This window comes from Megascapheus bottae, chromosome 11, assembly GCF_031878675.1.
Source record: "Megascapheus bottae isolate mThoBot1 chromosome 11, mThoBot2.hap1, whole genome shotgun sequence".
Taxonomy (NCBI): Eukaryota; Metazoa; Chordata; class Mammalia; order Rodentia; family Geomyidae; genus Megascapheus; species Megascapheus bottae.
In genome coordinates, this window is record NC_143519.1 from 49,210,310 (window position 1) to 49,235,824 (window position 25,515).

At 40.8% G+C, this 25,515-nt stretch overlaps 1 protein-coding gene across 6 annotated transcripts in view; it reads left to right on the forward strand.

Moving 5' to 3' along the window:
- Fry (FRY microtubule binding protein) overlaps positions 1 to 25,515 on the forward strand; it is a 444,403-nt gene that overhangs the window by 196,154 nt on the left and 222,734 nt on the right. For all 6 annotated transcript variants that reach the window (XM_090342230.1, XM_090342231.1, XM_090342232.1 and 3 more), the window contains one exon: positions 23,368 to 23,567. In XM_090342230.1, coding sequence (XP_090198356.1) covers positions 23,448 to 23,567 — 120 coding nt within the window. In that variant the 5' untranslated portion in view covers positions 23,368 to 23,447. The remainder of the gene's footprint in view (positions 1 to 23,367; positions 23,568 to 25,515) is intronic.

A 25,515-nucleotide genomic window follows, 5' to 3' on the forward strand; every position in this document is an offset into this window, starting at 1 on the left:
TACAATCATTGGCACTTACATTTTAGAACAGAGTGAAAATTAAGCTGAGGGTTTGTATGTCATATATAATATTAATCTATGTAATAAAACATATCATATATGAAAAAATAAATAAATAAAACATTATATCTATAGAGTATATAACCCATCATATATTTTATGTCTATATCTCCAAGATGAGTTTTTTAATAATTAGATAACTATTAAGAGAAATCAACTTTAAATTTATTTGCTCAATGACCATTAAAGAGTTTTATAGGACTATCAATTAAACATGCCAACAATCCATTTTGTTTATTTTATGTGTCCATTAATGGGGCTTGAACTCACTAAGGTTAGTGCCCAGGCACTATCCCTTAGCTTTTTTTCTCAAGATTATCACTGTAATACTTGAGCCACAGCTCCAATTCTGGCTTTTTGCTGGTTAATTAGAGATAAAAGTCTTTTGGACTTTACTACCTGGACTGACTTTGAACCATAGTCCTCAGATCTAAATCTCTTGAATAGAATTATAAGCATTAGATATTAGCTCCTTTTTCTTGTTTCTGTGGAATTTCATTTGGTTTTGTTATTGTTGTTAAATGGTGATCTTGATGTAGTTTAAAATATATAACATGTATTTAGAATCAGTAGGGAACAGGATATCTGTGGATAAATCTTAATTTAACAATTTGGAATGGAGTCTTTTCTGAACTTCATTTTGCTATTGTCTTTATGTGCCTGTAATTATCAAATGCTATTATTAATTCCCCTGTCTAAATGAGTTTGGGTTATCAAGAACTATAATTCTGTAATATATTGCTACCTATAGACTTCTTGAAATGGGAAGGCTTATCCTTTCTTATTCTAAATATCCACCAGCTCCCTATCTGATATGAGTTTTAAGTTCTCCTTTTGTTGTTGTTTTCTTATTTCATTGTCCAATTTGGCTATTGGCTGGAAGTTGTCTCTATACTGTCTGTGAGCTTGACTTTTAGGATCCCTTTCCATAGTTTGCTGCTTGTAGTCTAATGTACATTAGGGGGTTGCAAGATGAGATTGGTAGAATTATGTCTAGTGTAGGAGGAAACAGGCTCCGGACAGGATGCACTGGGAGAGGTGGAGGACAAAAGGTCACTGTCCGGAAGTCAGCTAGGCTTTGGATATGTGAAATTACAAGGTTTTTTTGTTTTAATAAGCCAGATACTGGTGCCTCCCATCTCTCATACTACCTAGGACTACTCAGGAGACTGAGATCTAAGGATCTAGGTTTGTAGGCAGAAAAGTGTATGTGTGTGTGTGTGTGTGTGTGTGTGTGTGTGTGTGTGTGTGTGTGCTTGTGTATAACCATGACTAACCAGCAAAAAACTGGAAGTGGAGCTGTGTCTCAAGTGGTAAACTGCCATCATCCTTCAGAAAAAAAAAAAGCTAACCAAGAGAATGAAAGACAAGTGGTGCTGTCAGAACTGGTTAAATAGCACATGCAGAAAACTAAAGTTGGATCCTTCTTTGTCACCCTGTACTAGAATTAACTCCAAATGAATCAAAGACCTGGAGGTAAAAGCCGACACTGAAAATTTTATAAGAAGGAATAGGAGATACACCAGACCTCCTTGGCACAGGTCGAAACTTTCTTAATAAGGACCAAGAAACAACAAAACAGAGAAAGGCTGGATAAGTGGGACTGCATTAAACTGCAGAGCTTTTGTATGGCAAAGAACATAGCGAGTAAACTAATTAGGAAGCCTACAGAGTGGGAGAAGATCTTCACCAACCATACAACAGACAAGGGCCTCATATCTAAAATATATCAACAGCTCAAAAAATTGAATCAATCCCAAACTAATCTCCAAAGTAACAACCATCCCATTAAAATATAGGCCAAAGACTTAAAGAGAGTCTTCTCTGAAGAAGAAACAAAAATGGCCTATAGACACATGAAGAAATGCTCAACATCTCTGCTCATAAAAGAAATGCAAATCAAAACAACTCTAAGATTCCACCTCACTCCAGTTAGAATGGCCAGGATCAAGAAAATGAATAATAACAGATGCTGGAGGGGATGTGGCCAGGAGGGATCACTACTACACTGTTGGTGGGAGTGCAAACTCATTCAACCACTATGGAAAGCAGTGTGGCAGTGCCTCAAAAGGCTAAACATAGAACTCCCCTATGACCCAGCAATCCCACTACTTGGCATTTACCCAACCATCCAGAATCTAGGGCATACTAAATCCACTAGCACAACAATGTTCATTGCAGCACTATTCACCATAGCAAAGATATGGAACCAACCTAGATGTCGCTCAGTTGATGAGTGGATCAACAAGTTGTGGTATTTGTACACAATGGAATTCTATGCTGCTGTCAGAAAAAACGACATCGACCCATTTGTTAGGAAATGGAAAGACTTAGAAAAAATCCTACTAACTGAAGTAAACCAGACGCAAAGGAACTTAGGCTCAATGGTTTCCTTCATTTGTCATAATCAGTAGAAACCTTGGGCTCTCCTAGCAGAGATTTGCAATAGAGCAAAACCTTGATACAAAAGGCCATATAGTGGGACGCTGAATGAAAGGATCTCTAGGATATAGAAACATAAGCCATATAATGAATGATTGTTGTTCTTAAGGTACTATGTTATCTCTCATCTCTTTTGCTGTCCCTTGGTTATCTCATATTGTTACAGTATCTCACTTTGTTACCTGATATATCGGATATATTTGTATTTGGTTATTTGAAATTGGATAGGGAAGGGGGGAAAACAAGATGAGGGGTGGGGGTGGGGGGGAGGGAAATGGGGACCAAGACATGTGAAAGGGTATCAATGTATGGGAATTAATGCACCATCTATCTGGAAAATATCATGTAATCCTTCTATTAATTACAATAAAAAATATATGAAAAAAAGAGAACGAGACCTTGATTTTAAGTCCCAGTAATGATTTTTTAAAAAAAGAAGATGAAAGAAAGCAAATATGTGAGAGTGGCTTTTAAATGCACAGAGACAAAAATCTCTCATGCTACCATTGTTGAAAAGTTCAACTCATATTAAGAAAATTACTAGAATAAAAATGAAGAAATGTAGAGGCACTGACCTCTGATTTGAATGACCATGGGAAGTCTTCTTTTTATTCCTTTTCAACTCCAATATGGACACTAATGTCCACTTGTTAAGGTTAATGAGGATGTAATGAAATAATAGATGAAGAGTATGTAACATTATCTGAATCTTGTTTAGTGCCCCTATAAAAGTTAATTCATTTTTCTCATCTTTTTTTCCATTTCACTTCTCTTAAATGTTTAGTAATTACTATCTGTAAATACCTTTAAAAATTAAGATGATAAATCCTCTTATTTATGTATCTGTTAGACTGTTTTAAGCAATGTTGTTCTATTAGTAGAGTGACATTCTGATCATTTGTTTGTCTAAAATAGCACTAGGCTATTTTTGAGGCTAACAAAGGGCAACTTTGCACAACTCCAAATTAATTGAAAGAACAAGATTGGGCTGGGCACTGGTGGCTCTTGCCTGTAATCCTGGCTACTCAGAAAGCTGAGAAAGGAGAATTGAAGTTCAAAACCAGCCCGTGCAGGTGAGTGGCTATGACTCTTGTCTCTAATTAACCACTAAAAAGCTGGAAATAGAGCTGGGGCACAAGTGGTAGAGCACCAGCCTTGTGGAAAAATAGCCAAAGGACAGCTACCAGGCCCGAAGTCTAAACTGCAGTATTCACAGAGGTGGGGGGAGAATAGAAGGGAAGGAGGGAGGGAGGAAGAGAGAAAGGGAGGGAGGAAAGGAAGGAAGGAAGGAAGGAAGGAAGGAAGGAAGGAAGGAAGGAAGGAAGGCAGGCAGGCAGGCAGGCAGGCAGGCAGGCAGGCTAGCTACCTACCTTTATGGTCCCCAGAACAGACATCTCCCTACATTCAGTGTTGTCTTTGCATGACTGAATCCTTTAGAAAATGCCACATGACCCCACAAAACACTTTAAACACATAATCTGAGCCCTAAATGTGAGGACCCAGTGGGCCTTGGAGCACCTTTGCTGATGTTTCACTCATCAGCATCTCTTCAAGGGTTCATTTTGGTAATTTGAACGTTTTTTCCCCTTCCTGTGAAATGTTTCAGTTCATCAGTCAATTCTCCTACCATGCTGTTTTGTAATTTCCACCTACATTGCTAAAGAAAAACCTTCAATTACCTCCAGTCAATCGAGGATAGAAAATTACCCGTGTTTCCTGCTCTTCACAACTGTGGTAGTAAAGAAATAGATTTTGATTGACCCTGGTAGGATTCTAGTCAGTTATAATGCCATTGAAAGATCCGTTAGTTACACACTTTAATTTTGTTAAGTAAGTTTGCATTTTCCTTCCCTATCTCCTCACTTAGCTTACATCTATTTTCTTTTGAAGGTGGCAAATTTTACTTTGGCTGAAATCAGCATCTTTTTTGTTTCCTACATTAAGCTTTTCTATCAAGCCAGTGTCTTTTCAGATACTATCATTGGAGATTTCAGTCCAATCACTTTTCTTTACAAGTTCTGTCAACAGACTTCAGTGTTTCATTTTCCTGAAGGGTATGTGGTTTCTCACTGGCTCTTGGCTTCAACTAGGAATTCTGTGCTGTTGGTTTTGTCTGGAAGAATAAGAAGCTGTTTAAAGTTGTCTGTACTTGGGGCCAAGGCCCTTGAGTTCCCAAAGTAACAGAGGACTGCCCCCCAGATGACTCTTTGCCCTGAGATTTTTGCAGCACTAGAACCCAACCCTGGCCGGTGAAATCGCTGGGGTAGCACATGTGTTCGGTATGCGTGGACTGTTTATGAGACTGTGTGAGTCGGGCTCATGTTCCTGGAGTGCTTTGAGCAGCTTTGCTAATCAGTCAGCATAGTATGTTCTTGTGGATAAATATAGACATACGGGTACTCTGCAAGTTGTAAGTCACTGCCTTACTGTGCAGCTAAAAATGGTCCCATTGGTATGAACTGTCTGCTCCGGACGGAAGGCCTGTTTTTAGTTTGTCTTCTACTGTAGGTTTTTTTGCACCTGACTAAAAATACACCTTGGACTAAAAATATAAGAGCCCTACCTTGTGGCTGAGACACTTCATGGTGGCACGAGCCACAGGATCATGGAGCCCGTCATTATGCTTTTCTGCTTTGGAACATAGTCTGTAGCCTGTCCACACTGCTAGTTTGGATTTCTTCTCATGCTCATGGAGATTACAACAGCTTGTTGGAGACGATCCTGTGTGATCAGCCTCATCAAAGGGCTCGGTAGGTATGAAAGACTGGGTGTGTGTGTGTGTGTGTGTGTGTGTGTGTGTGTGTGTGTATGCAGAGTGTGCTGAGAGTGGCAGGACCAACTCTTCTAAAGGTTTCAGTGGACAGAAGTGGGGAGCCAGGAGCCATCGTTCTTTGGGGTTGTAATATCTCAGGGGAAGATTTCATCTTTTCTGGATATGAGTCTGTGAACAGCCTGCTGTGATTTTTCTGTGCATTCAACTTTCACAAAAAGATTATATATTCTTGGACTGAGAAACTGCTTGTATGTAATTTTGAAAATAGTTCATATGATTGAGTTTACTATTGGGGCTTATGCTTGATGTCTTAGAAATGTTCATTTTGTTAGGTTTTCAACATGGCAATCGGCCTAAATTTAGCACTTTTCCCTTGGCTCCTGGCTTAGCCTTCCCCAACATTAAAATAAGAAGAAGATGGTTTCTCTTTGTTGATAACTTTAAACTTGAGCCACCATGTGTTTAATTCTTCAATGGGACCAAATTGCCTGCCACCACTTTCCTTTAGCAGGGAAGTTGAGATAATTTCAACTAATATTTGAAACTGCTTTATACAGTGGTTCCAAAAGATTAATGAAGAGAAATGCCACAATGTGACTCCATGGGAAAATTGATTTGTATGTGTTAAAGGCTCAGCACATTGCTCTAAAAGAGGAGACATACTTTGTTTATGAAAGATTTGGCAGATTGAATTACTGATTCATTATTCTATCATGGATCGCTAACAAAACGATTAGATACTTACATAGGATCCAATTGTTTCCAGGAATAAAATTCCTGTTAGTCATTACTTATATGGTTTGTCTAATTTGGGGAACTATTTCTCCCTCTTAAAAAAGTTAATATATAAGAAGCAGTCAAGTTTAAATGATAAATCTTACAGTTTCGGGAAATTGAAAAAATTCTGCAAAATAATAGGTCTTGTGTGAAATAATGACCATCTATTTCTGCTGTGAGCTTTTCCTCAGGGATGTCTCTGGCCCTTCTTTGTTCTAGCTGAGTAGAGCTCTTGCAGCATCTCATCACTTCACCCTTTCCCACTTGTCTTGTCTTTATCTTTTGACTTGTTATTTCTCGTGTTTTGTTTTGATGTACTGGAGGGTTTGGGGTTTTTTTGGTGGTGGTGATGGCTTTTCATTTTTCTGTTTTTGATATTTTGAGACAGTATTTTCCTTTGTAGTCCTGAGAAGTCCTGAACTCTCACTCCTCCTGCCTCAGCCTTTTAAGTGTTCAAGTACTGAGATTACAGGTGTGTACACCACACCTGTTTCCACACTGACTTTGTGTGTGTGTGTGTGTGTGTGTGTGTGTGTGTGTGTGTGTGTGTGTGTATGTGTGTTCCTTTCTAGGCCTTGAACTCAGGGCCTGGGCACTGTCCCTGAGCTTCTTTAGATCAAGGCTGGTGCTCTGCCTCTTGAGCACAGTACCACTTCTGGCCTTTTCTGAGTAGCTTATTGCAGATGAGTCTCAGGACTTTGCTCACTGGGCTGGCTTCCTCAGATCTGAGCCTCCTGAGTAGCGGGGACTGCAGGCCTGAGCCACTAGTTCTGGGCACACTCATTGCCTTTCTTGCTCAGGATATATGAACCTTACTTTCAGTAAGAATGACTGACAGCAAATATGTTTCAGTGGTTTGGTAGATATTTTCTCTATCTTACATTGTAAACTTCTGATAGACATGTATTAAATGAATTTGACATAGACATTGTACATTTGTATATCTATTTAAAAAATAAAGCCTAAAATATTTTATTAAAGTGGATACCTTTTTTCTATCTGTAGAAAAATGCCCATATGAAACAATCATTTGTGAAATACATAGTAGTGATAAAAGAAAACTCTAGCAACAATTTAAAAATGACTACATTTATTCAGTTAATACATTTACCAGAGGTTTATGGGTTTCTAGTGAAGCTTAGTGAATACCTGAAACAAATGTTTGAGTCCTGCAAACCCTTCATATGCTATACATGTTAAAAAGGTACATTGTGACCCAGGTGCTGGTGGCTTACATCTGTAATCCTACTACTCAGGCTGAGATCTAAGTATTGAAGTTCAAATCCAATCTGGGTGGAGACTTGTCTCCAATGAACTAACAAGAAGACAGAAATGGATCTGTGACTCAAGTGGTAGAGTGCCAGCATTGAAGCAAAAAAAGGCTAAGCAAGAGCATAAGACCCTAGGTTCAAGTTGTAGTTCCAGCATACATACACACACACACACACACACACACAGAGGAAATGTATGCTTTGTGTTATCATATGTATTATATGATGCATATCCATCTCTATTACTTATATGTATGTATGTTATATTATAATGCACATTGTAACATATATTCTACCTGCATATAATTTTAGATGTAGCATATTTTTAAACAAAGACATATGACAGACTAGACTCCCTTTCAAATCACTCCTCACATAATATAATTCCCACAGGCGTCCTAGAGGAGAAAGCTATACCATTGGTTTACATCCTTTATTAGTCAGAATGTGGTAGCTGCTGGCCCCGTGCTTGTGCCAATTCCCTGTTTACCCAACCTGCAGTATTCATTGGTCTTTTATATTGCTCTCTGTGGAATGTGCTCCCCCCCCACCAGTTTTTCTGCACAGTTTTTGGGTTCTTCCTTGCCCTTGAAGCTTGGCTTTGGTATGCATCTAATAAAATAACACAATCTGGACTTAGATAGGAGTATGAATATCTGCTGTTCCTCAGTTCACACAACCTTTTGACCTTAACCTACAGTAGGAAACACATTCCTCATTGACACTCTGAGTACATGTGCATGCCCCCACATTCATACTCACATAGTACACATAGGTCTGCAGAAACTGCCAGAAACTGAAGATAGAAGCTTGGTGAAACAGGGCCTACCTTCACAATAATATGATGGTATCTTCTTCTACTTTTTCTTTTCCTGTTCTTTGTTCTATTTCATCAAATTTAGCTGATACTCATTGTCTAGAAATGGACTACAACTTTGCCAAGCTTATCTTTTAAAATTATGTAAGTTGGGCTGGCACAGTGGCTCATGCCTATCACATCCCAGCTACTCAGGAGGCAGAAATAGGAGGATCATATTCCAGGCCAGGAATCCTATCCAATACATACATACATACGTACATACGTACATACGTACATACATACATACATACATACATACATACATACATACATACCTACAGCAGCAAGATCTGGGAGCAAGGCTCAATTGTTAGAGCAACTGTCTGGCAAGTGTAAAGCCCTAAGCTTAAACCCCAGTCTCATCGAAACAAGGGATTCCATGAGCCAGGCATTTTCAATACACCATGAGTCATCTTCTCAGTTGAAATAACCTGCTTTTGTCCTTAATGTTCTACTCCTGGAGCTAATGGTGCTTTATTTGTTGGGAAGTGTTTCTTGTTTATAGAAAGAACTCTCCTGTTTGTCCTGATGTGAGCCTCAGGTTGAATGAATGATTTCCAAGATGGAGACAAGTCACAACCTTGGACTTGCTAGCGCTTCCTATTCCTTTCTGTAACAAGTATGTGTTGAGTGCTGAGTTCTAAGCGAGGATCATTCTGGAAGGTGAAGATACAAAGGAATCAGTTTCCTTGCCCTTAGAGCATTTAACCGTCAATGAAGAGATAGAAAGCATATGTATGGTGGGTTATAATGAGTCAGGAGGCTTGCAGCCCTTTGGGTGGGTGATGGAATAGTGAACTAAATGATAATGAAGGAGCACAAAGGAGTCAGTAGCCATCACAGCCTGTCATTACACTGGAAGGGGGCAAGCTGGTGAGCCACCACAATATAGCTTTCTCTGCTTGAATAATTCCTCTGGCCCTTCCTCTTCTGCCCTGAAACCTCCCCTAACGGATCTGTCATCTGTTTTAGAAGCCATCCACATCGGTGTCACCATTCCAGAGGATCCAGCCCTTATGATTATGGACATGTGTCCCCTGTTTCTGCGTCGTGGCTGCCTTGGTAGCACCCCATATTGTGGTTAGATCTATATGTCTGGGGTGAGGTAGCTATGTCCCTGTAGACACTGGGATGTGTGAGAACAGGAGCCAGGTTTGGTTTGCACCCTGCAGATACTTCAGTAAATAGTCATGACTGAAAAGGTCAACAGGAAGGAAGGAAGGAAGGAAGGAAGGAAGGAAGGAAGGAAGGAAGGAAGGCAGGCAGGCAGGCAGGCAGGCAGGCAGGAAGGAAGGAAGGAAGGAAGGAAAGAAAGAAGGAGGGAAGGAAGGCAGGCAGGCAAGCAAGCAAGCAAGACACCCATAAATTCAAGTGCTCTTCCATTGACTGGCTGTTTGACCTGATGGTGCAGCTTTTGGCTGTTCAACCTTGTGGCATCCTGTAGTGAGATGTGTAAAATTTTAAGTCTTTCCAACTGTCTTTTTAATTATCTTGATTTTCTTCACAGCACTTTTCAGAGTGCTTCTTCCATATTAGGCCTTAATGAAAGTGTGTTTTTAATGAATCAATTTGTCACTAATTTCATTCACTGCCTTCTGAAATAAAGCTATTTTTCAAAAAAAAAATCCAACACGTGAGCATGATAGAGCCTGTGTCTTTAGGTTTACTGGATGTTATATGACTGCTTCAAGATCACGCCTCTCAGTCCAGTCTTCAGTTATACAGCAAGTGGTAGAATCAAAATGAATCCTAAGGAATGCTCTTGAACTCTCAACCCATGTGATCAAATCTAGATTACAGATGTGGTCCAGTATTTTACATAATAATTCAGTTTTTATCAAATTAAAGTTATAAAATAGCATTTCTCCATTGCTGCCATTATAAGATATAGGAAACCTTTCAATAAATGGATCAATGGATCCTAAGGGGGTGTGTGTGTGTGTGTGTGTGTGTGTGTGTGTGTGTGTGTGTGTGTGTGTGTGTGTGTGTGTGTGTGTGTGTGTGTGTGTGTGTGTGTGTGTGTGTGTGTGTGTGTGTGTGTGTGTGTGTGTGTGCGCGCGCGCGCATCTGTTGCTACTGGAGCTTAAAAATCCAAATTCTCGGCTAGGAGCATGGCCTAGTGGTAGATTGCTTGCCTAGCATGCACAAAGACCCAGGTTCGATTCCTCGGTCCTACATACATAGAAAAAAGCCAGAAATGATGCTGTGGCTCAAGTGGTAGAGCTCTAACCTTGAGAAAGCCCAAGGACAGTGCCAGTCTCTTGAGTTCAAGCCCCAGGCCTGGCAAAAAAAAAAAAAATCACACTCATCACTCCACTTTCTTGCTGATACTAGTACTCTACTATTTGAGTGATGCCTCCTGCTCAGTACTTTCTCTGGTTAATTGAAGATGGAATCAAGCAGGCTTTTCTACCTGAGCTGCCTTTATACCTCCATTTTCCAGGTCTCAGACCCTTGAGGAGCTAGGATTAGAGGTGTGAGCCACCAGCTCACACCTATTTTAGTTTTTTGAGATAAGGTCTTGCTGTATAGCCCAAGTAGCTTAGAACTCACTGTGTAACCCATGCTGACCTCAAACTGGTGGTATTCCTGCCCCAGCCAACCAAGTATTGGAATTACAGACAGAGATGCTGCCACAGCTGGTTCATGTTTGTTTTTTAACAAGGCATTTAATTATGAAATGTTTCAAATACAAAAAGAAAAAAATATATACACAATGAATTCTCTTCACTCAGATTCAACAGTTGTCAGATTTAGCCATATTTAATTTATCTAGGCCTTTAAAAAAATTAAAGTGTTTTGGATCACATGTAGATGTTACTTTAAGCATCTATAATCAATGTGTATTCTAGAAAGCATAGATATTTTTTTACCTACCTACAGTATAATTATCATACTTAATATAACTTGATCATAACATCTAAGTATAGCCAATGTTCCATTTGGTCGTTTTATATCCCTTAATCCTTTAATCATCCATTCCTCTTCATCTGTTCTTTCACTTGTAGACATTGCTACCCTTGTATTACAGAATGAACCTGATTTGGCATTGTCTTGTTGGCTTCCTTGTGGTTGACATTTAACTTGGACCTGTATCCCTGCTATTTATCCTGAATGGACATCATCTTTAAGGTTGAAATCTTGATAAGCATGAGAAGAGTGCAATACCCAGTTCCCTCTCTGCCATAAGGCCAGTCCTTTCTGTTGTATCCCGAGGAGGCTGAAGATCAGGCTGTCATTCCAAGGTAGACACAGCCAATAATTTTCAGTATTTGGGTATAAGAACTCTGGCCAATATCCAGTCACAGGTAGCAAGTTTTAACACATGAGTCATTATTTTAAAAAGCTTTTTTAACCCTCAATAACATCTCAGCAGAAAAAAAAAAATCTTGCCTACTGAGCACAATGGCTCTCGCCTATAATCCTAGTTACTCAGGAGGCTGAGATCTGAGGATCATGGTCAAAGCCAGCCCAGAAATCCAAAGCCATGAGACTTTAATCTCCCATAAATCACTAGAAAATGGGAAATGAGGCAGTAGCTCAAAGGTAGAGTGGTAGCCTTGAACTGAAGAGCTCAGGGACAGCATCCAAGCCAGAGTTCAAGTCCCATGAACCCCAGGGCCCCCCCCCTCCAAAAAAAACTTGCCTGTTTTTCTTTTTTTCAGATTTTAAATTATTTTTATTATCTTTAGGTCATGGTACAAAGGATCTGTCATTTACAAAACAATTTATGAATATATGGCAACTTGATCAAAACCATCCCATCCAACCTTCTTCTTCATTCCTTCCCTACACACCCCTTCCCTTCTTTTTCTTAATTTGGTAGGATATACATTCAATTCTTTTTTTGCCAGTCCCTTGGGCTTGAACTCGGGGCCTGAGCACTGTTCTTGGGTTTTCTCAAGGCTAGATCTCTACCTACCACTGGGCCACAGCACCACTTCTGGCTTTTTTTATGTATGTGGTACTGAGGAATCAAAGCTGAGTCTTCTTGCATGCTAGGCATGCACTCTATCACAAGGCCAAACTCCCGGCCCCTATATTAAATTCTTGACTGCATTCTCTTCTTTTCTTTTTATTATAATGTATAGAGGGGTTGCAGTTTTATTTGCCAGATAGTAGGTGCATTACTTCTCATATACTGATACCCCTTCTCATGTTTTTGTCCCCATTTCCTTCCCCAATCCCTCCCAATCATCTTGTTTTCTCTCCTTCCCTTTCCTATTTCAAATAAATAAATGTATATATAATATGCCAGGTAACAAAGTCGGATACAGTAACAATATGAGATTAACCAAAGGGCAACAAACGAGAATAGAAATAACATAGTGCATTAAGAACAGCAATCACTCAAGATAAAGCTCTTGGGGCCAGGAGTTTGGCCTAGTGGTAGAGTGCTTGCCTTGCATGCAGGAAGACCCGGTTCAATTCCTCCGTACCACATACATAGAAAAAAGCTGGAAGTGGTGCTGAGGCTCAAGTGGTAGAGCCTTGAGAAAGTCCAAGGACAGTGCTCAGGCCCTGAGCTCAAGCCCAGGACTGGCCAAAAAAATAAATAAATAAAGCTCTTGTTTCCATATCGTGGAGATCCTTTCATTTAGCCTCACCCTATATGACCTTATGTATCTAGGTTTTGCATTATTGTAATCTCTGCTAGGAGTGTCTTAGATGTGTATTAATTATTACAGATGAGGGAAACCATTGAGCCTGTGTTCCTTTGGGTCTGGCTTACTTCACTTGATATGATTTTTTTCCAAGTCTTTCCATTTCCTTACAAATGAGGCAATGTCATTCTTTCTGATTTGCCTGTTTTTTCTTTACTAGGCAAGGATAGTATATTCCGGATCCATTTGACATTCTAGATTCTAATCTTCATTACCTTTGTGGTAGATACCCCCCTCTCTCTCTCTCTCTCTCTCTCTCTCTCTCTCTCTCTCTCTCTCTCTCTCTCTCTCTCTCTCTCTCTCTCTCTTTCTCTCTCTCTCTCCCTCCCTCCCTCCCTCCCTCCTTCCCTCCCTCCCTCCCTCTCTCTCCTTCTCTCCCATCTTTCCCCCTCTCTCTCTCCCATCTCTTCCATCTCTCCCTCCTTTCCCTCCCTCTTTCCCTCTTCCTTCCTCCCTCCTACATACACCTCTGTATTTTTTTCTCTTTTCTTCTCTAAGCCAGAAATGAGGCTTTCACTTAGGGCTTTGTGCTGTTCCTTGGCTTTTTCTGCTCAAGTCTATTGCTTTTCCACTTGAGCCACACCTCCACTTCTAGTTTTTTTGGTCATTAATTAAAGATGAGTCTTAACAGACTTTTATGCCCAGGTTGGCTTTAAACCACAATACTCAGAGCTCAGCCTTCTGAGTAACTAGGGTGTTTGAAACATTTTAGAATAAAATGCCTTGTTTAAAAAACAACAACCAAAGCAGGGGTGGGGAGGGAGTAGGACAGAAACCTGTATAAGCCAGGTCAGTGAACGCCTGTAGTTCTAATACTAGGAAAGCTAAGACAAGAAAATCACAATTCTTCCTACAATGCGGGCTGACAGAGGAAGAAGCCTTGTGCTTATTTCTGGTTGTAAACTTAAGGCTCATTTGAGCATGTTCAAACACATGTTATGTGTTGGGTGTCTGTGTTTCATAAACCCAGGATTAGACTGCCTCACTTCTGTTTGGGTCAATGAGTAGTGAGACTCTGTGGATCCAGATTTCAAAATCCACATAGGGCCCTGATGCATGGAGACAGAAAAGAGGTAACTTGAGTAGAGGGATGAGTATGGGAGGTTGTGGGAGTACCTTCTCACTCCCTTCCCTCCACTCACCTTGTCTTAGCATACATGCACAGCCTTTGTCTTCAGCAAGGGACTTCAGAGCCTTGTGGCCAGGACTCAGCCTTGTTTTTCTCTCTAGCACCCAGTGCCCACCACCCAATACCCAGCACAGGGCCTGGCACACTCAGTTGAATAATGATCATTACTGAATATCCTTAGATCTAAACATATCCAGTTCTATAATATAATATGTGTGTAGATGTTATCTAAAACATGGACACAAAAATCTTAAGTCCTAGAAAAATATAGGGTTTAGAGCTGGGAGCATGGCTCAAATGGTAGAACACCCACCACCAAGCAACTGTGAAGTTCTGAGTTAAATCCCCAATTCTACCTACAACAACAATAACAACAGCAACAAATGTCAGTTTTAAATGTATCCTATTACTAGAATTAAAGTCTTGAATAGTAAGACAATGAGTATGAACTTTTTCCGGGGTGGGGGGGTTGGGCAGAGGGGATGAGAGCTAGTAGGCTTCCAGGCTGAGTAGTGATCTAGTGTTGCTGCGCAGAGCAGAGTGGGGCAGTACTCTTTGGAGGGAAAGCATAGATTTTTAGAAATGAGGCAAGGCAGGAAGGGAAAACTGGGAGAAAGTGAAGGAAGGGGTGACATTGACCAAAACCAAGAAATGTACTCATTACCCTACGAAACAGTTCAGTGTGATTATCACTGTATTTTGCCTATAAAGCATTAACTTCATTAGTTATAGAGCATGTCAACCAAAACCAATTTTGTTAACTGGATTCATTGTTCCCCCTAGCTTTCCTATTAATGTACATCTGGTATCGGAGTATGTGATCATTGGTGATGCACAAGGGTTGGTTAGAAATGGAGATTCTCAAGGCACATGCATGCCTGCCTCAGGAGGCAGAGGCAGGAGGATCAGGAGTTCTGGCCAGCCTGAGCTCCAGAGGGAGACCCAGTCTCAAACAAAGTGAAAAGGACAAACTTCCAGCACCACCCCCTGCCCTGTTACTGAATCAGAAGCCTGCCTTTCTCGATGAACCCAATGTGCTGAAAAGATTCTGAGTAAAACCTGGGCTCTGATGACCCACATCTACAATCCTAGCTATTCAGGAAGTTAAGATGTGAGGATCCTAGCTCATACCCACCTTGACGAAGATAGTCTGTGAGATTCTTACCTCCAATCAGCAAAAAGCCAGTCGTAGAAGTGTGACTCAGCTAAAGGACAGCACCTAGGCCTTGAATCCAAGCCCAAGTAGCACAGAAAATAAAATTCTCTCCAAAAAAGGATCGTGATAAGATCGCAAATCATTTTCAAACTTCAGATCAGAAAATTCAAGATGTTGTCCAACTATGACAGAGTTTCAATGCATGCAGTTCAAATTAGTGGGGTTCTGCTGTGTCATGTGAGCAATCAAAGGAAGAAAATAGAAAGGAGAAGAAAATGAGAGAAGGGCAGGCAGGAGGGTCAAGGTGCAATGAGAGTCAGGTCCCTTGAGGAGATGGAGGAAGTGGAAAGTCAGGATTATCCTGTCTCTAGCCGGTTATTCGATCTCCTTTTGTAGAGAAGGGACCTTGAAATGTCACTGTAACCTCATCTTCCTTTGCTGGCAGATGTTGGCAGACATTCTTGCAGGCTCTGATGACAGTACCGACTTTGAAAATCAGGGAGAAGTCCGTGTAATTGCATTTTAGCAGGTGACAGACGTTTATAAAAAGAAGTCACCGAAGTGTTGCTATCATTTCTTTAAGATAAAGTACTGGAAGGCTCAGGAAGAGAGAGAAAAAAAATAAAAGCAGGCAGTGACTTGATGCCAACCTTCCCTTTGTTCAACTGCTTCCTTCACTGTGCAGTTCTTGGGGACACAAAAACAGGGTCACAGGAGGAAGGAGGCAGAAACCTGTACTTTTGTTTTGTTTGGTCATGAGGGTTGAACTCTGGGCCTGGGCACTGTCCCTGAACTCTTAAGTTCAAGACTACTTGAACCACAGTGCAGCTTCCAAGACCTGTACTTTTTAAGTACTTGTCCCTAGTCTGAACAACAGGCACTTAGAGGCTGTATCATCAGTGTATCTAGGCAAGAATACCAACAATCCTTGTGAGGTGTGCCATTCATTGGATGTCAGTTATTTTCCTGCATCTGCAATGCTTCATTCATTTATTTCTTGTGCTACTACTAAGGCTTGACAGTCAAGGCACTGTGCTGCACTGTGGCTTAGCTTTTTTGTTCACCACTAGTGCTTTATCACTTGAGCCATGCCTCCAATTTCTTACTAGTTAATTGGAGATAAGAATCTTTCTGACTTTCCTACCCAGGCTGACTTGGAACTCAGAACCTCAAGTCTCAGCCTTTTGGCTATGGTTACAGATCCGAGCCACAGGTACATGGCTAGATTGTTTTGTGTACTACACATTGCTGCTTCTCACAGCTCCTGGAGTGAATGCCTTTTAGCTGGAAATCAGATAAGCTTGTAGGAGGGAACCCCATGGCCTGATATAAGTCTACGGAAAAATCTCATTCCCCAAATCACAACATGGATGTTGTATTCATTGTCCTCAGAAGTCCCGACAGTAGCTTAGACATGCCATCTCATTTCATGTCCATAATAAGCAGATGATGTTGCTGAATTGGAAGGTTCTTTTTCTACTCTGTATTGTTGAGAAAGAACTAGTCCTGGGAGCAAGTAGAATACTTTTTTAGGGGCAGTAGAGAAAGGGAACTTGATCTCTCTCTGCTCCTTCTCTCCAAGAAGAGCTTTTCATGGGAAAAGAAGGGGTTCCCAAAGATCAGAGTGCTACTTCTTACCTTCCCTAATTAGGGCATCCTTGGGTCAGTCATGGTAACATGGGTATATGTACCATTGTAAGGAGATTATAATGAGCCCAAGAGTACCTAGAGTGCCAACCTGGCATTGGGGCCATATTGAATTATCTGAGGAGTTCTTCCTCTCTCACCATGAAATTGGGGAATATGGAACAACTTAATGGTTGACAGCTGAGGGTGTTCTCAACACCCAGACTTAAATTTTTATAAGTAAGCCACATAGAAGACCAGGTGAAAGGGGAAGTTAACAAGACTTGCTGTCAAACCAACTTAGACTAAGAGAGTGAGCTAAATGCTCTGTGGCATTGGACAAATCATGGAACCTGTTTGAATCTGCAAGATCTTATTCATAGAAAGCACATTTTTTACCTTAAAAATTATATTAAGGATTAAATATACCAGTAACTCTGGAGATGTCTCATGAACTCTAAAACTAAGAAAAGATCCTGTTGTAGGAGAATGGAGAGAAAGGAGGGATATAGTTGATCGATAAAAACTGGAGAAATATTTCACCTCATTAGAATTTCATAGAAATTATCAAACACATCAATGTATCTGTGTAAATACTTTCTCCTTTCCTTTCTCCTCTTTTCCTCTTTCCCTCTTTTTTTCTTTCTTCTTTTTGATTCCTTTCTTGTCTTTCTTTGCTTTTATCTCATTTTCAGATGAATTTTAAGTAGCTGTACAAAAGGATTTCAATTCAACATTTCTGTTTATAAGTATAATGTGTCTTAGTCAATGTCACCCCTTCTTACCATTCCATCATTCTCCCTACATTTATTTTTCTTTCTATTTTTTTTTGAGGTACTGAGATTTAAAGCCTTGCTCTTCCTATTTCTAGCCCAGGCCCCCGTTTCTTAGAGGAAAATAATACTTTGTTTTGTGTTTGGTGGGTTTGTTCCCCTTTTCCCAACTTACATAGCCTAACTTACCAGAGTCTCTGTGATTGTGGGGAATTACAGTATGTTTTAGCACCCTCAATTTATTAGCATTTGTATACATTGTGATATGCTCTCTCAGTAGCTGTGTCATCTTTGATGATGTTTTATGAAACCCTCCTGCCATGGAAGTAAACAAGGACAGCATTATGGGAAAGGAGGGGGGTGAGGGTGTAGGGTAGCATTTTTCTAAAGAGAGAACAAGTTCTTGGTAACTAACACGTTTACTTTCAGCCCCTACCAAACCAACAAGCTCCTGAAAATAATTTCTACCCAACTGTGAATAAGGACATCTTTCTAATTTACACCTCAGTTGAAAGATAAGGTTACCCTATCTCTAGAAGGTGAATTTGTTGAATCAGACCACCATTTCTAGTAAGAGCCACCACTTTATGTGATCAGTACTTCATATCCAACATACATGTTATTTTAGATTTTGTGTCAGTACCAGGGCTTGAACTCAGGGTCAAGGCCCTGTCCTTTATCTTTTTCCACTCCAAGTTGGTACTCTACCACTTGAGCAAAACCTTCACTTCTGCATTTTTGCTGGTTAATTGAAAATAAGAGTCTTTCTGACTTTCCTGTCTGGGCTGGCTTTGAACCTCAGTCTTCTCAGATTTGGCTCCTGAATAGTTAAGATTTATAAGCATGAGTTACCAGGACCTAGCTTTCCAGCAAAGAAGAAGAAGGAGAAAGAGAAGAGGAGGAGAAGGAAGAGGAGGAGGAGGAGGAGGAGAAGGAGGAGGAAAAGGAAAAGAAACTAGTTTTTACTTGAAATGCTCGGGTCCGATTTAGGAAAAAAAATTTTTTTTAAAGCATTGAATGTTTTGAAAAACCTACTCTGAGGCCAGGAGATTGGACTAGTGGTAGAGTGCTTGCCTAGTGTGCATGAAACCCTGGGTTCAATTCCTCAGAGCCACATACATAGAAAAAGCTGGACGTGGTGCTGTGGCTCAAGTGGTAAAGCGCTAGCCTTGAGAAAGCCTAAGGTCAGTGCTCAGGCCCTGAGTTCAAGCCCCGGGACTGGAAAAAAAAAAAAAAAAAGCTCATTCCCATTCCACTTCCACCCAAACTGACACACAGATGCCATGTGAGCCAAATGGATAGATAAAAAGAGTTAGTACTACTCCACCAAGCTATCTGCATTTCCTTAGAAGCTAAGAACACACCCAGATTCCATCTCTCTCTGTGGAAATTCACACTCCAGCATTCCAGTGCCTTTGGGCAGATATTACAAGAGCAGGTTCCCTACTCATGCATGCAAGTGAGACTGCTGGTCAACTTAACCAGGCTCAGTATCAAGGAAGAACTTTCACTGGTCTTCACCATCTTCTTGGTGCCTAGAACAACATGGCTCAGAATCTTGTCAGTCCATTCAGTAAATACTGAATGGATGACTGAGGGAGGGACAGGTGGTAGCTAATAAAATATAGAATTACTTCTGTGAAAGTCAGGTGGAGAAAACTAGCTGCCTTCTTGTCATATGCCCTGTCAGGGTAGATGAGCTTGTGTCTGGGGTCTCATAGGAGGGACATGTGAGCTGGCATTTCCTTTCTCTGCACCGGTACAATACAATGTAGCCAAACAACTCATTGTGTTATTTTATGTGTATCTGCAGGTAGGTAGTTAAACATTCCTAAAAGTATTGGTAACAGAGAAATTTCACTGAAAATCTGAGCAAGCTAAGGGTAGCAGCCTGCATGCTAAGCCATTTACTCAGCAGCCGGGGTGGGAGCAGAGGTTAGATAGTCATGTTTCAAATTGATGATCATCAGTTGTGGTTATAAATAGGTAGATCTAAGAAAGTGAAAATGAATGAGTTCCAAAGCCTGAAACAGTCTTAAAAAAATTAAAATTGTTATTATAAAAATAACTGAAACTGGCTTCTCACAAATTAAGGAATAAATCCAGTTTGATAAAAGATAGAAAACAGTAGGCTGCAGTGGCTCACGCCTATATTCCTAGCTATTCAGGAGACTGAAATCTGAGGATTGTGGTTCAAAGCCAGCCAGGTCCCTAGTACTCTTATTTCCAATTAACCACTAGAGAACCAGAATTGTCACTGTGGCTCAAAGGGTAGAACGGTAGCCTTGAACTGAAGAGCTCAGGGACAGCGCGCCCAGGCCCAGAGTTTAAGCCCTACCACCGATCCAAAAAAAAAAAAAAAAGAATAGATGGAAAATATATTCTGAAATAAGCCAATTGATAAAAACACTGGCTTGACTAGGGCCTGCAAATGTCCTAAGCATAACTTAAATAAGCTTAAATATTAGGCCTTTGGCCTCCACTTCCCATCTGCCTCCTTGCTTTAAGCCAGTAGAACCCTATAGTCAGTGGGCTCTACAGGACTGAGGGATAAACTCTTGTGACAAGAATCCTCTCTGGGCCCAGGTACCAACTAACTATCTTATCATGACAAGCACTCATATGATAATGAATAACGGGACTATACCTAATAACACAGCAACTTCATTTTGCATACCTTTGGTCCCCAGCCTCAGTGCTTCTCTATTGAAAACTAAAACTCTAGTGCATACTGCGGAAGGAGGGCTTAAGTGCTTGCTCTTCTTCCTTCTGGGTTGCTGGTTGTTTTAATAAATCTCTTTTCTCTAACCTTTCACCACTTTTTGTCTCTGTAACTTGTGTATTTGGAGCAAGTGTAGTTGGAACCTCTGAGTCAGGCCTCTGGTTTAAGACTTCAGTTACAGTAGATATCAAATTTAGAACAGCCAGGCACCCATGGCTCACCCCAGTAATCCTAACTACTCAGAAGGCTGACATCTGAGGATTGTGGTTCAAAGCAGTTTAGACAGAAAGGTCCCATGAAATCCCAAAATAGTTAGAAAAAGCTTAGCTGGAGGCATGGCTCAAATGGTAGAGTGTCAGTTGAACAAGCAAACTTGGCAAGTTAGAAGCCCTAACTTCAAATCCCAGAATGAAAAGAAATGACAAAAGCAGTAAAAGAAAATTAACCAAAGAAAAAATCAACAGAAGACAAAAAAAAAGCAGTGAGCAAGTCAGGTGCTGGTGGCTCATGCCTATATAAGCCTACCTACTAAGAAGGCTGAAAACAAAGAGTAACAGTTCAAAGCCAGCCCAAGCATGAAAGTCTGTGAGACTGTCATCTCTAATCAATCACCAAAAAGTCAGAAGTAGAGCTGTGGCTCAAGTGGTAGAGCACTAGCCTTGAGCTCAGAACAGTGCCCAGACCTTCAATTCCAGCCCACGACGAGTCATAGGAAAAAAAAGGCAGTGGCCAAAAAGTAAAACATGGTAAATTCAAGATTAAAACGTGAGAGGAGTAGCTGTGAAGAATAGCTGTAATCTAGAATATAAGGCAGGAGGTTTGCAGGGAGGGCTAACATGTGCTACAAAGTGAATTCAAACCAGCCAGAGCTGAATACCACCACCACTAAAAAGGAAAATAAATAAATAAATGAGAAAAGAGAAAGTTGTACCTATCCCCAGAAACAGTGGATGGGGATATTAATCCCCAGAGACATTGAACTACTCAGTGAAAAGGAGAGTTAAAAGTTAAGTTGATCGAGTGATGGAATTGAACATTAACATTATGGCAGGGCACTGGTATCTTGCAATCCTAGCAACTCCGTAGATTAGGATCTGAGGACTGAGGTTCAAAGAGAACCTGGGCAGAAAAGTCTGTGAAACTCTATCTCCAAAATAACCAGCAAAGATCTGGACTAGAGGAGTGGCTCAAGTAGTAGAGTATCAGCCAAGCAAAACTTGAGATTCTAAGTACAAGCCCCAATATTGATGGGGGAAAAAAAAACACTCAAAGAGAAGTCGATTTCAACAGTCAAAGTGAAAGAATTGTCACTCCTGTGTCCATCTTTTGGCATATTTATCAATTTATTTTCTCATTCACAAAAGAATTTCAGTTGAAAAAATCAGGTGTGGGAAGAAATAGACTGATTCTTGAGAACTGGATTCTGTGGAGTGATGAGTGACTCGATTGTATGCACCAAAAGAATTTTAGGGATTTTCCCCCCTCTTCTTTTCTGCCCAGGAACTGAACGTTGTCATCCACTTTGAGCATTAATTGTGGCTTCAGGCAGGACAGAATGAGCATTTATCCCAGCATTTTGGGCTGTCCCACTCCGGCTAGCTGTGTTTCTAAGTTGTGGTGGCTTTCTGGGCTCTGCTTGTTTTCTTTTGGATCCTTTTCCTGTTCGGTTACAAGTTTCTACTCATGGAATTTATCTTCTGTTTCCAAACTACTGTGGACTTAAAAACTAGACAAATGGGCTTAGTTTGTCAAATTAATAGCAAGTAAGTGGCTAATGATCCTCCTCCTCCTCCTGCTCCTCCTGCTCCTCCTGCTCCTCCTCCTGCTCCTCCTGCTCCTCCTGCTCCTCCTGCTCCTCCTGCTCCTGTCCTGGGCTTGAGCTCAGGGCCTGAGCACTGTCCTTGGACTTTCTCAAGGCTAGAGCTCTACCACTTGAACCTCAGCTCCACTTCCGGCTTTTTTCTATGTATGTGGTACCCAGGAATCTAACCTGGGTCTTCATGCATGCTAGGCAAACACTCTACCAGTAAGCCAAACTCCCAGCCCCTTCTTTTTTCTTTATTTTCCTGTTTGTAATTGGGGGATCAAACCCAGGGTGTTGTACTTGCTAGGCAAGTGCATTATCACTAAGCTACCTCCTAGCCCTTCTGTCATTTTCTTTTGTGTGTGTTTGTGTCCACTTGTGCTGGTGCTAAGTAAAGGACTTAAATGCCTCTGAATTTACTGCCTCTAGCTCTTGTTCAAGTTTTTTTTCTTTTTTCTCCAGCTAGTGATATACTACTCTTCTACTCCTCCAGGATAGATGTTTATAGTCTGTTCTACTCAGCTGGCTTCAAATATCCTTCAGGTCCCAGCTCCTGAGTAGCTAGGATGATAGGCCTGAACTGCCTACTCTTATGGCAATGCTTAGATAAGAGAGGACTGCCTCGTTCAGTTTTATGGTTAAGAAACATGAATTTCTTGCAGGTGCAGTGGCTCACCCCTATAATCCTAGCTACTCAAGAGGCTGAGAACTGAGGATCAAGGTTCAAAGCCAACCCTAGGCACAAAAGGACCTGATACTCTTATCTCCAATTAACTTGTAAAAAATGGGAAGTGGGGCTTGGCTCAAGGGTAGGGCGATAGCCTTGAGCGGAAGAGTTCAGGGACTGTGCCCAGGCCAAGTTCAAGCCTCATGATCCACAAGAAAAAGAAAGAAACATGAACTTATTGGCTTTCAAATATGTTGTCCCCAAACAATTGATGAACTAAAAGGGCTATGTCATCTGGGAGCTGATGGCTCACGCCTGTAATCTGGCTATTTAGGGGACTAAGATCTGAGGATCAAGGTTTGAAACCAGATAGGGTAGAAAAGTCCAAAAAACTTCTCTTTGATTAACTCCCTAAAAGCCAGAAGTGAGCACTGTCCTTGGGTTTTCTCAAGGCTAGAGCTCTACCACTTGAGCCACAGTACCACTTCTGGTGCTGAGGAATTGAACCCAGGTCTTTGTGCATGTTAGGCAAGCACTCGACCCTATGCCAAACTCCCTGCCCCCAAACTTTTTCTTATGGTTTCACATACTTTGAATATTTATGATATTATTTTCAGCCAGTAATATGATTTATTGTTTTTCAGCGTCTCCAGTTGGCAACGGTTATATCAAGCCTCCGGTTCCCCCTGCTTCCGGTACGCACAGGGAGAAGGGGCCACCAACCATGTTACCTATTAATGTGGACCCAGACAGCAAACCAGGAGAGTATGTCCTCAAGAGTTTATTTGTCAACTTCACCACTCAGGCTGAGCGCAAGATCCGCATCATTATGGCCGAGCCACTGGTGAGTATGGGTCATGACACCTGCTTAATTTCATCTGTACCCTTGAGACAGTCGGTCCCCGTATCTGCAGCTCTCCTGGTAGAGACTGAACCAACCTTGAATTGGAAACATTTGCACAGAAGAATTGCATTTATACAACAAATTTTCAGGCCTTTTGTGCCATTACATCTCAGACAGCATTTTACAGCAGAGGGATGCCAGTGGATTGTCTGGTAATCTTAGCTGTTTAGGAGGCTGATAGCTAAGGATCACAGTTCAAAGGCAACACAGGTAGGAAAGTCCATGAGACTTTTAGTTCCAGTTAACCAACAGAGATCCAAAAGTAGAGGTATGGCTCAAGAGGTAGGGTGCCATCCCTCAGCCAAAAGTTTACAGAACAATGCCCAGATCTTGAGTTCAAGCCCCAGTACTGGCATGAGAAAAAGTCAGGCACCTGTAGAATTATACCTGTAATCCTAGCTACTTAAGAGGCTGAAATTTAAGAATAAAGGTTCAAAGCAAGCCCAGGCAGTAAAGACTTTGAGACTCTTCAGTTAATCATTAAAAAAAAAAAAAAAAAGTGGAGAGCACTAAGCTTGACTAAAAAGGCTCATGGACAATACCTAGGGCCTGAATTCAAGCCCCAGGCCCCGTGCAAAAACAAAAAAGAAATACATTATGGCATAGCATCTACATTGTTTTAGGTATTATAAATTATCTAGAAATGTTTTCGTGTACAGGTAACAGGCAAATACTGTGCTCTAAGGAATTGAACCATTTGCCCATTTGCACAATTGATATACAAAAAAATGTCCTGGAACCAGCTCTGACCAACATGGGGCTATCTACCAGCAGACTTTACCACTCTTGCAAAGGATGGGTTACTATTTCCTTAATTTGCATAGATTTTTAATCTTAGGTGATTTTATTAAAGATTATAGGGAAGTTTCCTCATTTAAAAGGAAAAATTTGAATGTTAGGAACTTTAATAAAACAATCTTGAGCAATAACAATGTAATAAAATGCTGGAACTCTGCATTAAGAACTAATAAAACAATTTAGACAGAATTAGCATTAAGCATTTAAAAACAGTATTCGGAGTCTCTCCTATGTATATGGGTGTTTGTTTTAATTTTGTTTGTTTTCGTGAAGTGCTAGTTCTTAAACTTAGACTCTTAAGCCCTCACTGGCATTTGCTGCTCAAGGCTAACATTCTATCACTTTAGCCACAGCTTCATTTACAGCTTTTTGCTGGTTACTTAGAGCTAAGAGTCTTGTGGATTTGTCTACTCTGGCTAGCTTTGAAATGTGATCTTCAAATCTCAACCTCTTAACTAGCTAAGATTACAGGCATGAACCACTGCTGACAGGCCTGTACATGCTTTAAGCAGAAATCTTTCACTTGATTTTTAAAGAAAACCAGTAGCTATGGCTCTGGGTTCCGTGTGTTTATGTAAGTCTTTCAGAACCCCCACTTCAACCTCTGCAGAACAGAAGGAAATACTTGACCCCGGGACCTTTCAGTCCCTCCTTGGACAGAAAGTGCCCTTGGTCGTCATTGTCTTCCTTTACAGATGCCTTCACTCTTAAGGTAATGGCTTTACCAGGATTCTGTAAGCACCAAGTCTTAAGAACAGTGAGGAAGGAAGAAAGCACAATTGGTACAATCAGATAACTTGTGTTTGACCTTAGTGGGCAACACACAATACAAGAAAAGGAAAGGAATTCAGAGAGAAGTAGCTATTACTAGGTATGTGGCTTTCTACCTCCTGTGAAGAGACTGGAACAGTGAGGAGATGACCCAGAATCTGCTTTGAGAATTCGGGCTTAAAACACCTATAGACAATATCATTGAACCTGTCAAACAGATCTCGGCAAATGTGTATCACTATTTGAGATTTGAGAATTCGAATTCAAGAGTTTGTTACATGTGTATCTGAAAGCTACCAACTTGGTGGGTTTTTTTTTT